Source organism: Schistocerca cancellata, chromosome 8, assembly GCF_023864275.1.
Source record: "Schistocerca cancellata isolate TAMUIC-IGC-003103 chromosome 8, iqSchCanc2.1, whole genome shotgun sequence".
Taxonomy (NCBI): domain Eukaryota; kingdom Metazoa; phylum Arthropoda; class Insecta; order Orthoptera; family Acrididae; genus Schistocerca; species Schistocerca cancellata.
This window is the reverse complement of record NC_064633.1, coordinates 397,582,447-397,601,357: the sequence shown is the minus strand read 5'-3', so window position 1 is coordinate 397,601,357 and position 18,911 is coordinate 397,582,447. Positions and strand designations below refer to the sequence as shown.

Here is an 18,911-nt window from a genome sequence, read left to right as displayed (position 1 = left end):
TGGTCCCATAACACTCCCCTGTGGCACGCCAGAGGTTACTTTAACGTCTGTAGACGTCTCTCCATTGAGAACAACATGCTGTGTTCTGTTTGCTAAAAACTCTTCAATCCAGCCACACAGCTGGTCTGATATTCCGTAGGCTCTTACTTTGTTTATCAGGCGATAGTGCGGAACTGTATCGAACGCCTTCCGGAAGTCAAGGAAAATAGCATCTACCTGGGAGCCTGTATCTAATATTTTCTGGGTCTCATGAACAAATAAAGAGAGTTGGCTCTCACACGATCACTGTTTCCGGAATCCATGTTGATTCCTACAGAGTAGATTCTGGGTTTCCAAAAACGACATGATACGCGAGCAAAAAACATGTTCTAAAATTCTACAACAGATCGACGTCAGAGATATAGGTCTATAGTTTTGCGCATCTGCTCGACGACCCTTCTTGAAGACTGGGACTAGCTGTGCTCTTTTCCAATCATTTGGAACCTTTCGTTCCTCTAGAGACTTGCGGTACACGGCTGTTAGAAGGGGGGCAAGTTCTTTCGCGTACTCTGTTTAGAGTCGAATTAGTATCCCGTCAGGTCTAGTGGACTTTCCTCTGTTGAGTGATTCCAGTTGCTTTTCTATTGCTTGGACACTTATTTCGATGTCAGCCATTTTTTCGTTTGTGCGAGGATTTAGAGAAGGAACTGCAGTGCGGTCTTCCTTTGTGAAACAGCTTTGGAAAAAGGTGTTTAGTATTTCAGCTTTACGCGTGTCATCCTCTGTTTCAATGCCATCATCATCCCGGAGTGTCTGGATATGCTGTTTCGAGCCACTTACTGATTTAACGTAAGACCAGAACTTTTTTTCTGTCAAGTCGGTACATAGAATTTTACTTTCGAATTCACTGAACGCTTCACGCATAGCCCTCCTTACGCTGACTTTGACATCGTTTAGCTTCTGTTTGTCTGAGAGGTTTTGGCTGCGTTTAAACTTGTAGTGAAGCTCTCTTTGCTTTTGCAGTAGTTTCCTAACTTTGTTGTTGAACCACGGTGGGTTTTTCCCGTCCCTCATAGTTTTACTCGGCACGTACCTGTCTAAAACGCATTTTACGATTGCCTTGAACTTTTTCCATAAACACTCAACATTGTCAGTGTCGGAACGGAAATTTTCGTTTTGATCTGTTAGGTAGTCTGAAATCTGCCTTCTATTACCCTTGCTAAACAGATAAACCGTTCTCCCTTTTTTTACATTCCTATTAACTTCCATATTCAGGGATGCTGCAACGGCCGTATGATAACTGATTCCCTGTTCTGCACTTACAGAGTCGAAAAGTTCGGGTCTGTTTGTTATCAGTATGTCCAAGATGTTATCTCCACGAGTCCGGAATTTCTGTCGCCCCCTGCCACACCTCGAGACGACCTCCCACTCTACCACAGGTGAGGGGTCAACCTCAATGTGGGCAGTATCCCGGGCAGCCACAGTCGTAGTCCGATCGGGGGATGCGTGGGACGAGCTGGCCGTCCCCGACAAACCCCCATCCGGACCACCACAGTGATGCCCATTGGCAACAGCCTCAAGCTGTGTGACCGAAGCCAACACCGCCTGAAGCTGGGAGCTACTAACCACACATTTTCATTAATCAATGGGCCACCACCGATTTCGACGAACAGTTATTGACTTATGATGGAATTTCATCACGTCGATAATTTTGTACCATTTCGGCACTAAGAACGATTTAGCGTGCTTATATTAGCAGGTTTTACACATGTTACTCTATTAGAGAAAAAGTTAAGTTTTATCGAAATGATAGCCTTACAAACAGTTGGTTCGAATCATATTTCACAACCAGGATGCAAGAAATTATACAGAATAAATAAAATAATATTGGACTGAGAGGAAACTTCAATGACTGGGAAGAAATCACGGAGTCCTACAGAGTTCAGTTGTGGGTCCACTCGTATTCCCTATATATGTGAATGGCCTTTCACTTGAAATTCATGAAGCAGAAGTGATACTTTTTGCAGACGATACTAATATTATAATAAATCCCATTAGAGAGAAAGCAACAACAGAAATTGTTAATCATATTTTTCAAAGTTTTATTAGGTGGTTCTTTAAAAATAGACTCACCCAAAATTTTGCGAAAACGCTTTTTTGTTCCCATCTGTACAGCAGATAGACAATTGATGTACCGCTTGAAAAGGAGTAAGTAAACGGGGTAGAATGCTCCAAATTTTTGAAAACTTAATCTGGAAGAGACATATTACTGAACTGCTCAAACTGTTAAGTTACTTTTGCACTTCGTATAATTGCTATTCTTGCAAACAGAAGAATACAGCTAACGTACTTTGAATATTTTCACTAAATAATGTCTTATGAAAGAATTTTTTGGGGTAACTTATTACTTAGAAAGAAAATATTGGCAGCATTGACAGCACAAAAGAGATCAGTAAGAATAATATATAGTATTGAACTGCAGTCATCTTGTAGGAGTCAGTCATTCTAACCCTGCCCTCACAACAGACTGGGTGTATCAGGAGAGATGCTCAATACTTGGGGATATGACAGGAATATCATTCGAAGCAAAAACATCTGCTAACTGTGGGCTGCATAATGCAGCTATGAGCACTTCTACATCTTCGATACTGTCAAATAAATCTCTTCTACAACAAGCTCTTTGCTTTTCATGTTTTGGGAAGAGAGAGTATGGATGAAAACAAAAAAAAAAAAAAAATTGTGTAGCAAACGTGGCCTCTAAAATGCGTGCTATAAACACTAGTTGTATAGAGGAGATGAACAAATGATCATAGCTCGTAACGTATACATTTTAGAGCTTACGTTTTTTGTACTTTTTTTTCTTGTTCTGGTCCTTACTAATTCTTCTCAAAACGTGGAAACCAAACAGCTTGCAATAGAAGAGATTTGTTCCACAGTATCGAAGATGAGAAATGCTCACACCTTTAAAGGTAAAGCATTTTAGACCCTTGTTTACTTCACTGTTTTGCTTCGAATGATCGTTCCTGTCATATATATGAATATGGACCATTTGTCCTGGGACTCCACGTATGTATTCGCCAATGAAATTTATCATAAATAATCCACGACATTTTGAGGAGACCAGTGATATCCATACCTACAACGCTACAAGAAAAAATGACTTTTATTACCCAATATTATAACTGCCAGTGGCTTAGGAAGGAGTTAATATGCACCAACATAAATTTTTCCTCATTTGCCAAGTAACATAAAATGTTTTATCGGTAGCAAAACAAATTTTAAATCTAAACTAAAACCAGTTTTTCTGGACAATTCGTTCTATTCCAGAGACAAATTAATTAAAAATCTGGTAGCTGTACAAAAACATTTTTAAATGTTGTTGCACGAGCAGAGATGAAAAATATTTTCAAAAAATGTTCAAATGTGTGTGAAATCTTATGGGACTTAACTGCTAAGGTCATCAGTCCCTAAGCTTACACACTACTTAACCTAAATTATCCTAAGGACAAACACACACATCCATGCCCGAGGGAGGACTCGAACCTCCGCCGGGATCAGCCGCACAGTCCATGACTGCAGCGCCATAGACCGCTCGGCTAATCCCGTGCGGCGAATATTTTCATTAATGTTAAAAGTAATCGTGTATACATATCCTGTAAATTGAATCCTTCCACATCATTTTGGTGTAAAAAATGGTTCAAGAGATGTATAGGACATGAAGCTAACCAAGTTACTGAGTACAAGCGAGAAATAATATTCGCAAGGATCAACGAAACTGTATTTGAAAGCCTGACTCAAAAATAATTATAGTAATGAACTAAGAAATTTGCGCTTAGATGTAAGTTAATGTTAAGATGAAATTACATGCAGAAGATTTAGTACAACCTTATTGATTTGGTTGAACATTAGTTTAAGAGTTGCAGTTAAATTTTTTTTTCCCCCTACAGCAGTCAGACGCGACAAGAGTGTCCAAACAGTGAAAACTTCGCATCATTCTGAGTCCAGCTGACGAAAGACAAATCAGAGAGTTACATTGCCCCCACCATAGTTTAATGTTTTTATTGTTTACTTGCGTCAAAAGTTAATTTGGCCCACATCTTCCACTTATCGGGCAACTTTCTTCCTAATGCTTTATGTTGTGGGACGTCGGCTATACTGAAATTAAATACTAAACACGAAGTATAAGAAATGTCGTCTTCTCGTTGCTCAGACGTGAGACTTGTTTCTAGGCGTGCCAAACTTGTTTCCGCTTCACTGGAAATTTCTAAGCCTTTGTGGGGCTGGCGGGCATTTCCGCTGCGCACAAAGGCTGCTGTCTACAGGCCCCTCTTCCCGTGACCACAGGCATCTAGGTGGCCAATAGCGTCATCTCTTCCTCTTCGCTCCGAACACTCAGATAAAGTAGCTCCTTCCGGAAAATGTCACAGAAATTACAGCCTGAAATTCGGTTTCGTCACAGAATACAGAAGTAGTACAACAGGTTTTCCAGAGGTTCTCTCTATAAACAGTAGAGAAAAAAAAGATCCTCTTTTTGGGTAACAGTTCACCCTTGTGCACGAAACCATGGACTATTTTGAAGATTCTGTTCTCAATAACCTGGAGGAGAAACGAAAAAAAATGTGATAAATCTCATTTACAAATCTAAGTTGAAAGACTTGCTTGTCGCACACTTCATATATTTTTTTTTCGTTTTATAAATTGAAACGCATTTTCCTGCTGCAATGTATATTTATTAATGTTCCAGACGCGTTTCCTATTTCACATTACGGCATTCCGTGAATTTGATCTGCAACAATACGGTTTTGTTTTTACATGCGACACTATCGTTAGTAGGTCTGAATAAAACGCAATCGTGTTTTAAGTAATAATTATTGGGACGAAATTTGGGCTATAACGTTTTATGCCTCTCATGGTGAGTGACATATTCATTACAGCGTTAGTTTCTGTAAGACCTTCTTTACATCGTTACATAGCTTGCCATTTCCCACGAAATAACATTTTCTGGTGCTCTACATCTACATTCTGAAAACCATTGTGAAGTGCATGGCAGAAGGTACTTGACATTGTACCAGTTATTAGTGCTTCTTCCCGTTCCATTCACTCAAGGAGTGAGGGAATAATCATTGTTCAGCGATGATTGTTTAAAGGCCTATGTGCCAGCTATAATTAGCTTAATCTTACCTTAGAGATTGCTACGGGAGCAATATTTAGGGTCTTGTAATATAATCATGTATTCGGCACCTAAATTTGGTTCTTAAAATTTTGTAATTAGGCTTTCTCGGAATACTTTGCGTCTATCTTCAAACATCAGCCAGTTTAGTTTATTCAGCATCTTCATGACCCTCTCCAGTAGGTCAAACAAACATGTGACCCTTCATGTTGTTTACATACATTCATGTTGTTTGTATTCATTCAGTGTCTTCTTCTGTTAGTCCTACTTAGTGCGTGTCCCACACGTCGAAGCAATGTTCTAGGACGGATAGCACGTGTATTTTGGTAAGAATCTCTTTTGTAGATGGGTTGAATTTCCTAGTGTTCTATTGATGAACCTACGACTGAGCATGTGTGATCTTCCCAATTCATATCCCTAGAATTGCAACACACGGCTATTAGTATGAGTCGACAGATTCCACTTGTGATACATCGTTACTGTAGTCATAGGATACTATCTTTTTTCCCCCTTTTGTGAAGAGCACTATTTTACATTTCTGAACACAATCTTTGTACCCCTTCGAAATCTTTTAAAAATTAAGTGAATATTTGTACAGATTTTATCACACGGTACTTCTTTATAAATAACTTCATCATCTGTGAAGAGTTTGCTGTTAATATTAGTATTCATTTACATCTACATGGATACTCTGCAAATCACATTTAAGTGCCTGGCAGAGGGTTCATCGGACCACCTTCACAATTCTCTATTATTCCAATCTCGTATAGCACGCGGAAAGAATGAACACCTATATCTTTCCGTACGAGCTCTGAGTTTCTCTTATTGTATCCTGGTGATCGTTCCGCCCTATGTAGGTCGGTGTCAACAAAATATTTTCACATTCGGAGGAGAAAGTTGGTGATTGGAATTTCGTGAGAAGATTCCGTCGCAAAGAAAAACGACTTTCTTTCCATGATTTCCAGCCCAAATCCTGTATCATTTCTGTGACACTCTCTCCCATATTTCGCGATAACACAAAACGTGCTACACTTTGAATTTTTTTGATGTACTCCGTCAGTCCTATCTGGTAAGGATCCCAAACCGCGCAGCAGTATTCTAAAAGAAGACGGACAAGCGTAGTGTAGGCAGTCTCCTTAGTAGGTCTGTTACATTTTCTAAGTGTTCTGCCAATAAAACGCAGCCTTTGGTTAGCCCTCCCCACAACATTTTCTGTGTGTTCTCTCCAATTTAAGTTGTTCGTAATTGTAATTGTGGAGTTGAAGCTCTTCTGTCCTTGTTTGCTTACAGATAGATTTGATTTTGGAGAGGGTCCACATTGAACCAAACACAATTTTTCTTTTTATTTTTCGGAGATATTTCGGTGAATTTTTCAGCATCGTCATTGAGTTTTTTAATTTCTTTGTATAAAACAGGAAAAATGCTCTTTAATACTTGTACACATATAAATTTGAGTTTTTAACACAGTGTTTACATATTTGAAAAACATAGAATGTCTTGTATACATATCAGGCTATCACATGCTGTGGATTTCTTGCATTCTTATGTTATTTATTGCTGTTTTTTGTAGAAGTAGTGTGTGTGTGTGTGTGTGTGTGTGTGTGTGTGTGTACGAAGTTATCGATCTGGCCTTTGTGAAGTAAAAATAAACAGCGTTTGATTTGACTGCACAACAAGAAAATGACAGAATAGTAGGGTGTGAGGAGAGGGCACTGGAACTGACCCGTGCTGGTGTTTGTGTGTCGACAGGCAGGATGTACGCGGTGCTGGGCCGGCGGCAGGGCCGCGTGCTGCACGGTGACATGACCGAGGGCTCCGCCTCCTTCACCATCGAAGCCGTGCTGCCCGTCGTCGAGAGCTTCAACTTTGCCGCCGAGATCCGCAAGCAGACATCCGGCCTGGCCAGCCCGCAGCTCGTCTTCAGCCACTGGGAGGTCAGTCGACACGACGCAACACCCTACCACGCGCACACGCTCTTTGGGTTTAGCCACACCGTTCACATCGTCCTCCATATTACGCCGTCCTTACGGCTACATCGAATTTGTCAAATTAGTCAAGCTGGCATTGCGTGTTCCTCATAGCAATTCAGCTGTGGCTCAATTCCGGATTGTGGACACCTCCATAGTTGTAAACTCCTTATCCATTTTGTAATGTTTTTTAATTTAGGCATCGGATTGTTTCACGGGTAGCAGTATCACATCTGTAGCGCGCATTTGTTCTTAACGATGACCATGTGTCTTAACGAATATGATCACATTAAATTTCATCTCTGAAAATATATATTACTAGGGACCCGCCACAGCTTCGCACTTGTAGTACTAAGTATCTACGGCAGGACGACTTATTTATAATATGTAATGATATACACAAACCATCTACGTGAATCATTCATTGTTTGAGAATCCTTACAGTGGTACTTGAGAATAGCTACAACTGATCATACAATTTCCCTTCACAAACACACAGAAAAGTACAGTGGGAGTCTTTGATTTATCATGTGTGTACGTATACCTAAACCTCCGTCATGAGCCAAACCATTTCAAAGAGCCTACAGCAGCTCCTGAATTTAGTTTTCACATACAGGCAGAGAAAAGGAGGACTTTATAATATGTATACGTCATTGTAAAGCTGTGCTGTTCTCTGGAGTTGTGTCAGCTGTTTTTGCCACAAGATACTGTCTTGTCTGTCATACGAGATCGTAGCTTCAAACACTGCTGTGAGGTGTCACTCCAAACGCCAATTAAAAACAGAAGAGATAATGATACATATACAAGATGAGTCAGAAAGAGCGCCCCTTTCCAGCTGGCAATTGTGGCTGTGGGTGCATGCGCAGGTCTTCAGTGACATGGACGTTGGAAATTTGTGGTAAGGTCTTGTGGGACCAAACTGCTGAGGTCATCGGTCCCTAAGCTTAGGCACTACTTAATCTAACTTATGCTAAGGACAACATACAAACACCCTTGCCCGGCGGAGGACTCGAACCTCCGACGACGGGAGCCGCGCGGACCGTGACGAGGCGCCTCAGACCGCCAGTGACATGCTAGCAGCATTTCAGGGGAGTGGGAAAGTCAGTTACGATGGAGAAATGGAGTGTGTAAGACTTTGTGCTCGTGATTGAGCTTTAAAGTGAAACGATGTGAATTGTAGGCAGCCAACGAGCTTTTCAGGGATAAACCATTGCAGACGCGTCCGTACGGCCATATCATAGGACACTGAATAGTGAAGTGGTGCGGGTATGGGTCTGTAGTCCTGAACGAACCCGAAATTTTTGCGACAATTCTCCTTTGTCTATTCTGTACAGTGTATCTAACTTTTTGCCCATGGACGCAACCGCCTTCTCTCTCTCTAATGTTATTTTGCACTAGTAAATGCTGTAGTAATGAATTTTGTAAAGGCTGCCCCAATGAATTTTATAAATCCATTTGTAATTTGTCAAAATTGTTAACAGAGATAACATTTATAGTTTAAGTCGAGAATTCATAGATTTAAAAAGTGACATGTTTATCTTTGCTTGGTTCTCATCTTTGCGATCGATTTGCACTAGAAAATGACCTTATAACCCAAAATCTAGGTCGTACAGTAATAATAAAATTTGCAAAACAAGGCTAAAAAAGTGTTTCGTTTGGGTAATACAACATGCGATGTCCCTGTGAATACATATCGATAAAACGAATATCGCACTAGACTACTCTGTTGGATTGACGCCTAAAATTCCACTTTAAAAATAATGTTGTTAGTTACGGGAGTCAAAGCAGCGCCTTCCCTCGGCGCTGGGCGCCTCATGAAGGACGTGATGAGCAGGATTTTTCTGGGCTAACGCCAGCTACACGTTGCAAAAATCTGCCGAAACACCGGAGAAATTGCGCCTGATGAGTTTTTGGAGAGACATTCTGCATCAAAATGCACTGTTCTCTTATTCTTGTCCCAACGTCAAGTTTTTGCTGTTGTTATTGTGGTGGTGGTCTTCAGGCCGAAGAATGGTTTGATGCAGCTTTCCACACTAGTTTATCCTGCGCAAGCCTTCTCATTTCTGCATAACTACTACAAGCTACATGGTCTTCAACCTGCATACTGTAGTCAAATCTTGTTCTCCCTCTACAATTTTTATCTCTCATACTTTCCTCCATAACAAAACTGAACCTGCTTACTGTATCAAGATTTGGGTCTTTTATCAACTCTTTATCCTACAGAGACTCAGATGATTCAGCTCGAGGGAAAAAAAAAATTACTCAAGGTACCAGACAGAGTGATACGTAGGCACACGCTTAACAAGACGAGGCGACACCATCAAGTGGCTGAATTGACACAAAAGCTCTCTTCTACCCTCTTTGCTCACAGAAATTTCTCTGAATGCGTTGAGCTGGGGATGCGATTGGGAAATTCATTTGCATACCTTCACTCCACACGAAAGTGATTGCCTTAAATGTTAATATTTTACAATTACAATTGGAACTCCTCATTCAGTGTGTGATTATTTTTATTATGAGAAGTTGGTTGGAATGATTTGCGTTGAATTTTGGGCGCCAGTGGCCGTGGTGCTGCACGAATAAATCGAGCATCTCCTGAAATACAAACAGGTATAGAGCAATTAGAATGCTGGGGATTTATTTAATTCAGTTGACTTACATGAAATTCAAGCTGTTATAAATGCTGATACATGTTTCCTTCTCTCACTCGAGTTTGAGTGAATTTAAAAGTCGTGAACTGGAGTAGTCTTGCATGTAAAATATGTCGTGATCTCCGGCAGTGTGAGGCTGCTACTAATAAACAGTTTCCACTTATATCCATCTTAAGGCTCAAGCTCATTTTTTGTGGCCGTGTTTGGTTTTAAACAAATGTGTTTTAGAAAAGCTTTCCGTAACACACACAGTTTTCTTTACTGCTATCACACACACATTTAAGCGATATTTCACTGTAATCGGTGGGTTCCCAGTGTTTTCTTTCTAGTAAATACTGTTGTTCATCTAACTGTGTTTTTCATCTGCAGTTTTTGTGATTTTTTTTTATAGTGAACCTATGAAGCAGCAATTACAAACACACCGTGTGTCGCTGTAATACACTTGTGGAAACTTTTATGCGAATGTGTGGCGTCTGTTCAAATGGTTCAAATGGCTCTGAGCACTATGAGACTCAACATCTTAGGTCATAAGTCCCCCAGAACTTAGAACTACTTAAACCTAACTAACCTAAGGACATCACACACACCCATGCCCGAGGCAGGATTCGAACCTGCGACCGTAGCAGTCTCGCGGTTCCGGACTGCAGCGCCAGAACCGCTAGACCATCGCGGCCGGCGTGGCGTCTGTTCTTTCAGACGTGTGGGAAAGAACAGACATCACGCATTCATATACTTGACTCACCTCTATGGGCAATGAATCCACAGCCACCAGAGCAGGTGTACTTTAATGTTTGGCCGTGATTGAGGATCTAAAATTAGGGAGCATGGAGGACACGGACGGGGACTGCGAAAACGTAGCGTTGGGTGGGCACGTGATAGTCCGCGCATCTGCGACCAACACTGCGTCCCGGTGGTGCCGCCGGTGTCACAGCTTCCTGCTTAGCAGAAGATCCCAGGTTCAAGTCTCAGTGTGACACACATTTTCACTCGTCCCTGCTGATTCCGCATAAAGTTCCGGCGCAGCTGATATCATCAGTTCCTTTCCTTTGCTTTCTTTGCTGCCCCCTCCACCTCCAATTCACATATTTAATGGAAACGCTGCCCCTTCGGTCCGCTCGGCAAACGCTGGTCGATGATTGACCTCTCGTCACACACACGACCGTATCTGCTGACTGCGCGCTGCACTACTGTTTTTGGAAGTCAGGAGTTAGCAACCTGCTGCCTCTCATTTGAACATCTTCATTCAGAACACGCGTCTCGAACCGGCCTAATTTCTTTTTCACCTTTCCGTACCGAGTGCCCCATGTTACACCTGTGCTTCCCACTCTGTCGCCCAACTCCATCTCTTCTCTCGCTAGGGCGCCATATAATGGTAGTTATTTAACGCTTATCCTTGTGGTTGGCTGGAATCGTCCACTGACTCCCTTCGTGGTATTCCATAGTACGATCTTCCACTCAGACGCAAGCAAAATATGTGCCTTTCACAGATTTTTTTTTTTTTTTGTTACTGTTTCCTCGTACTTCACACTGTGTTTATTGCGGTCAACTCCTAATCTCCATTGACTTTAGTTTGTACACTGGTTAGTATATCGATAGGCAAAAATTCTGCGAATCTTAGCATTTTTTGCGGTTGAGTTTCCTTGGTCCGCTGTTTGATATGATATTCGGTTAGACTGTAGAATGTAGCTTTACTCTTCCGTATAAAAGGCAGATCAAAGTACATAAACAAACGAGGTTCGGTCTCTCACGGAAGAAGCTTGTCGCTCCCTGACACCAGCAGCCTTACATCTCGTCCACAGGTTGTTTAGCAGGCACATTGAGTTGTGCATTCAGGAAAATTGACAGTCGTTTGACGCTTGACTTAAATGAACATTCTGCCACGGTAACACACATCTGAACACAGACAGTTACGTACAACATGTTGCATCCACTCCTGACGGTTTGGCCGTCTCTAGCTACCTTATCAAAACTTATAGCAATTTGATTTACATTGATTTGTACGCATTTGGTTTAAATACACCAGATATATGGTCGAAAACATAATTTTTAGTTTAAAAAAATTATGATTGGTTCCTCTACCTTTCTGAAAAATACGATTAATCCAAAAAGCATTCGTATGATACATGAGTTTATGTTCAAGGATGTATAGATAGTGAAAAATTGTCAGAATGAAGTAAAGCAGAGACTTGCACTTGTTTATTATACAGTGGAAAGGAGAATGTGATAAAGAAACTCAGGTGTCTGTTTACATGAGCACACTAAACATTCAGAAGCAAAGATAGGCAAAGTACGATGCAAAATAAGTATTTGTCTGCAATACTGAAAATGACGCTCTGTACACAGAATGTTATGATTACTAGTTAACAGACGCTCCTCTACACTTTATAATTTCTTGCATTCTCTTTGGCATGGATTTCACCAAAGATTTTGTTGTTTTCAGTGTAATTTTATTTCATTCCTCTAGTAAAGCGTTATTTGATCGTTTGAGTGTCTGATGATTCCTCACTTTTTGTCGAATACATTCCACAAATACTCTGTTGGATTAATGAATCGTGAATGGTGTCGACATCCAGGTGGGAGTGTTAAATAACGATCACAGCCGTTCATGGAGATCTGTGTGTTTCGGATCATTATCTTGTGTGAAAATATAATCGCCAAAAAAAGCTCATATTTTTAACACTTCTGTGTAGATGTGTTTTCGGCAGTTTATGTAAACCTTGTTGTCCATAACTCCATAAATAAAACACAAATCCCCCACACCATTTGCACTCAGGCAACCCCAGAAAAGTTCTGAGACTCCTCCATGTTTAACTGAGGCTGTTATATTTGTCTCTCCAATTTCAAAATTCTTTTTCTCCACACTGTTAGTCGACCATTTGACTTAAAACAGCTCATATCGACTCTCGTCAGTAAATACAATCTTCTTCCATCGGATTTACGTCCTCGCTTCCTTCTGTCCATTTTACTGATGTTCAGCCTTTATACCCAGCTTAATAAAGCATATTCATCACACACTATACTGAAACAGACTTTCCTGTAAGCATTTTATCTGCAGTTGCAAGTTTTGAAGCAGTTAGTTTTGGATTTTTCGCTGTCTTTTTTCGTCTCGGGGAGACTTGCAGGACGAACGCTTCGTGATTGGTGTGTTCCGATTAAGCATGCGTCTTCCCTGTACTACCAAGTCTGCCCATGATTTCTCCGATTTATTGATACTATTTTCCTTTTCGATACAGCCTGAAGCAGATTTCTCCCTCTTCTTTGTAGTTTCGCGACGCTTTCGACCCATATTACTTAAATATCACTCAACGGCTTTGAAAACAGAGGGGGAACTATCCACTGCAGTGGATGTAACATAAAGAAAGGGAGAGGTATATGTGACATTGCGGCACTATACCTGGGATTTTGTTTACTAGTCGAATATTCGTTTGACATCATGTGGGACATTATTTTAAATAACGTGGATTTTTTCACAAATTAAGCAACATATGAACCCAAATAGAATTTTATTTCTAAATGTAGATATTAACCGTTGTAAGGAAATAGTTATTGCTCGTTTCTAAGCTATATTTTTGTGATTGAGCTTGTTATATTCTGTGCGCTATGGTCGGACGGATACTTTTTGGAGTTATCGTAACTAAATGAACTATGTTCATAATTCTGCAGAAAGAGTACCGTTTCGCACGTTTGCACGTCTAAATGAATATTCTTTGAACTTATTATCTTATAAGTTAGGGGGAAAACACCTTAGCTGAAATACTCTGTTTGCCTGACCACAGCGAACCAAGTGGTGTGATCTGCGAATTTGCTTTAAGGTTACGCTACGCCTGTGCCCGCCATGCTGGGAGACTTGATGTGTGCCGATTGCCGTCCTGACGGAGCAGCGGTACTGGAAAGACATAAAAGGCACCTGTTGATCTCACTGTCCAGCGACCATACAATGCCGTCTCTCTAATGCCGTCCGTGTTATGTAGTCACTGCGATGCTGCCCTGTAGCATTCCTTTGGGTCAATTCAGGCACGGTAAAAAGAAGTATTTTCTCTACAGAAGGAAGCAGTAAGAATATTACATAGAGTTGATAGCATAACATTTTGCAGAAGCTTCTTCAGGTACCATGGGTTTCTTACGCTTGCGTATGAATATATTTCCTTTCTAATGATATTTGTGGTTAATAATAGGAGCAAATTTTCGATGAATTGCGAAATTCATGACCAAAATTCTAGAATTGTCAATAATTTTCGTATAAACTATTTATATCTGTATAGGGTTCAGAAGTTTACTAATGCTGGAATTTGTAAATCTTCAAATAGTCAAAAATAAAATAGCACCTTATTAATCACTCCAATTAATGACGAGTAATGAAATTTGGGGAATACATTTGTCTAGGTATCGTATTTAAGTGATTAACACTGCAAGTTAGAAGGTAAATGTCAGATCGAGATAAGCTATTGAACTGTGAAATGTTGATACATTAATAATCGGTGTAACCCCTAGAATGTTGAACCTAAGCATGCAAACGTACATGCATTGTGTCGTACGGATGCCAGATGTCAAGTTTATGAGATAGAGTTCCATGCCTGTTACGTTATAGATACAACTGCAACCTCACCAAGAAGCCTGAGATTGCAACCAATATTACCTGCTTAGACACTGATGGATAACATGAACAGGAACGATCCTATTAAACTCTGCTGGGCTATACTAGACATTGCTTGTGTCTGCAAGTAACTCTCTACATAGGAAAACGTACTGAGTCGTGCCAGTTAGCAAATCTTAGAACCCTATAGGAACATTTCTTCAGTAGAACACCCTTACGTCATACTGAAACAAAAGTCAAGAAACGCCACATCAACAGATTATCTGTTTCTGTGTCTTCGAGTAGCTGACATATCTAACCTATATTCCGTTTTTTCTTTATGTGACTTGTACTTTCTTTCGTTCATGAAAAACGTATTTCTGACAAAGGAATCTGAGCTAAATTATTGTTATGAGGTTAACCAATCTAATCCAAGTTCTGTATCGGAAGTTCTTGGCTCCTTACAGACTTTCTGTGATTTTAGGTGTTTTTCAACACCACTGTACCCATAACTGTGTCACTTAGCATCGATACACCTTCTGAATTACAGAGTGATTTTTTCCCACCGTGTACAAACTATAGGCATTGATCGATCAGAGGATAAAACAAAATAGATCTAACGAACTTATGTCCGGAAATGCATGGTTTCCATGCTAGATAATGGTGATGTGGGATTTGTGGGGCGCTCAACTGCCAGTTTTGACTCAATCCAAGTTTCTCACAATCCATTGTAGCCACTGTCACGAATGATGATGATGAAATGATGAGGACAACACAAACACCCAGTCCCCGGGCAGAGAAAATCCCCAACCCAGCCGGGAATCGAATTCCACGCTAGAGACCATTTAGAGACCATTTATTCAATCATACATTGTTACAGAGACTGCTGTATAATATGCGCTGTGCCACGCAGCCACAGTTAAAGTATGTGTTGAAAATGGTTTCCATGTGCCTCAACGCATGCGTGTACGCGCCGTAGCATGTTCTGTCTTACACAGTCACATCGCCCAGGCTGCATCCGAACAGTGTTCAAATGGTTCAGATGGCTCTGAGCACTATGGGACTTAACTGCTGTGGTCATCAGTCCCCTAGAACTTAGAACTACTTAAACCTAACTAACCTAAGGACACCACACACATCCATGCCCGAGGCAGGATTCGAACCTGCGACCGTAGCGGTCACGCGGTTCCAGACTGAAGCGCCTAGAACCTCACGGCCACATCGACCGGCCCCGATCAGTGTCAAAGGCAGCATGAATACAGTGCACCAGTGTCTCCTCATCTGGAATGGGCTCTGCATACACGATACTTTTGAGATGACCCCATTACCAGAAATCACACGGGTTGAGATCCGGTGAACGAGCAGCCCATGCAACTGGACCCCCACGTCCGATCCGTCGATCAGGTAAGACACGATTGAGATGCATCCGGACGTTAACGGCTAAGTAGGTTGGAGCACCATCATTTAGCAGCCATATAACCCTTCGAATCATGTGTGACACTTCTTCCAGCAGGGGAGGCAAAGCCACCCGCAAGAAATGTCGATAGTTCCGGCGTGTTAGACGACGTGAAAGGAAGACTGGTCCCAAAATACGGTCGCCAATTATCCCAACCCGCATATTTCGGCTGCAGTGGTGCTGATGAGTCCTTGTCACCATACCCCGAGCGTTCTGCATACTATCGCACTGATGGCTGTTATGATAGTTGAAGATACCGCTCCGCGTAAAGACGGCCTCATCTGTGAATAGGATGGATGATACAAATCCCGGAATCATGGTTGTCTGGTGAAGAAACCAGTGACGAAACTGTTTCCGATGTGGAAAGTCTGTCGCCAGTAAGCCCTGCACACGCTGTAAGTGATAAGGGTAGTAACAATGGTCATGGAGAATATACCACACGATCGTCTGGCTTATCTTGTACTGGCAGGCGTATTGACTGACACTGACACGGCGGTCGTCTTCCACATTTTCCTCCAAGTCTGGTTCCGAACATTTCGGGCACGTCGTCCACAATTTCCTGCTTCCTAAAACGACCCTGTCTGAGACAAACGGCGAAACACGCTGCAAATATTGAATGATGTGGTTGTTGTCGGCGGGGGTAAGTCTCCTTATATAACCTTTTTCCGCGCCACCCATTGCGATTTGCCTTTCCGTAAGTAAACGCCATGTCGGCAAGCTCTCGATTCGAATTCCAAACTATTGTGTACAACACTGTATTAATTCATTACAAGGTGGGCCAGCATGAGAAGTGAATCGGACACAACATTACCAATTGCTATGGCAGGATAGACACTAGGACATGATGAAAGAGGAACAAAAAAATGGCTCTGAGCACTATGGGACTTAACATCTGAGGTCATCAGTCCCCTAGAACTTAGAACTACTTAAACCTAACTAACCTAAGGACATCACACATATCCATGCCCGAGGCAGGATTCGAACCTGCGACCGTAGTGGTCGCGCGGCTCCAGACTGAAGCGCCTTTAACCGCGTGGCCACACTGGCCGGCTAAGAGGAACAGTATCATCACCCTGTAGGAGGGAACCATGCATACTGTAACTGTGGCTACATGGTGCAGAGCGCATTAGACCGCAGTCTCTGTGACAAAGTATGATTGAATAAATAGTCTCTAGTATGGAAACGATGCGTTTCCGGACGTAAGTTCATCGCCCTGTATAACAATATTCCTTGGTTATGAGAGAACATTTAAAGTAGAAATTCTATGTTCCTCTTTTGTTATGCTGTTTTTCTTTTATTTTTAGATTCCAGTCTTGCACATAGGTGTGTAGAAACTATTTTTTGTGCCACTGACAGTCTTAACAGATGACTAAAATTTCTAGAGGTTGTGGCAGGGCTCCTGTAATATTGCCACGGCAAAAAATTGACGGCCTCAGGGATTGACCGCCTGATAGCCTAATGTGTTTCAATTAACATCTACTTGCCTGCGAATTTGTTTTGTATCTGTTGTGTAGTAGGCAGAGACTTCAAATTATGTTGCTTAACCAAATAGCTAGCTGGAAGGTAGTGTGTAATGATTGACCTAGAGACTTAGTGACGTTTAATTAAAGCCTACGAATTATATATTTTTTCCTTTCGATGTTGACCAATTTTGATTTTGTGGAGATTATAGATGGAAGTTGATGGATTCAGTTGCAGGTGTATGAACTGTTAGCAGAATCTGTGTTGCAGAGATTATTTTTAATGGTGCAGGGGTCTTTATCGTTGACTTCGGAGCATAGAGAAATTTAACTGTCTCTCGGGTCAAAGCGGCACCGGCGACTATTATTTAGACTAATTCGTAAGTGTAGCAGGCAGAGGATTACTCCGGGCCCGCCAATAAACGCTTCCGATTAATTATACTGAGCGAAACGTCGCGTAATTTGGCTCGAGTGCCGGATAAAGGTACGAGTGTATGGATAGTACCCGTGGCCGCGAGTAAACTTCAAACGATGTTACGGAAGCTCCGAAATACAGAGGAGAAGAACGTCTGAATATCTTAATTTTGCCACTCTTTTGGGGCAGTTCTAGAGGCCTACAGAGGAGAATTTTGGAGCTCTTTATAGAAATATATTTTCCTGACTGGACAAACTCGCTTCTTTTGAAAAATTCTAGTACGTTTTCCACACACAGTCAGCTTCAGTAATAGCCGGCCCTGGTGTGCAGTGCACAGCTGGCTGTTGTGTACCGCAAACTTAAGTCTGTGCGGCTGTTGCAGGTGATCGACATAGACCCGTTCTGGCGGCCGAACACGGAGGAGGAGCTGCTGCACTTCGGGGAGAAGGCGGACTCGGGCAACCGCGCCCGCCAGTACATGGACGCCGTGCGCCGCCGCAAGGGACTGCCCGTCGAGCGCAAGATCGTCGAGTTCGCCGAGAAGCAGCGCACGCTCTCCAAGAACAAGTAGGCGGCCGGACTGACAGCCGCACGTGATCGCCTCGCGACGCTAAAAACAGCCACGGGAGACTTATACCAGCCAAGCGTTGTTTCCTTTTTTACGAGCCTTTTGTACGAGAAAATAACTTTTAAATAAATATCGCTCAGCTTATAGATTTTTATTTTCTCCCCCTTGACAAGAACAATTGTTGTAAGTAAAATAATTTTTTAGGCCCTAGCGGCAATTATTACTCTTGACCGATGTCAGTGCTTTACGCACATCGTCAAATATAAAATGCTTGGCCACCAATACCACATCAACGTGAACTGCAGAGCAGCATAAGCATCAGACTCTGACTCTTCATCTGCACAAGAATGCAACACTTCGCGGTAGTCGTTCCTTTGCTGAAAACGACGTTACACCTTTTAGGTGTAGTATTGTAGCACGACTGGAATTTGAGAGTTCTTGTGGTGCCTTTTTTAAAGTTACTGCCACGCCAGTAGCGGAGGGTGCACTCGCATTTCGCAACAGAACTCAATATTGTAACATCTTGTACCAACACCGCACATGTAAACTATTGCAGCACAATCTGGAGTCGATAGCCTCATGATTATGTCGACGATTCAGACTTCTAGAGATGTCTTCTCCTATCGGCTCATCGTGCACTTCCGTGGATATGAATCACACCGACAATAAACT

The 18,911-nt window shown here is 41.8% G+C and overlaps 1 protein-coding gene across 1 annotated transcript in view; it reads left to right on the top strand.

The window, feature by feature from the left end:
• Positions 1-18,373, top strand: part of LOC126095766 (elongation factor-like GTPase 1) — a 591,625-nt gene extending 573,252 nt beyond the window's left edge. The window contains exons 19-20 of the mRNA XM_049910570.1: positions 6,899-7,083; positions 18,054-18,373. Coding sequence (XP_049766527.1) covers positions 6,899-7,083; positions 18,054-18,242 — 374 coding nt within the window. The 3' untranslated portion in view covers positions 18,243-18,373. The remainder of the gene's footprint in view (positions 1-6,898; positions 7,084-18,053) is intronic.
• The last annotated feature ends 538 nt before the right edge of the window (positions 18,374-18,911 follow it).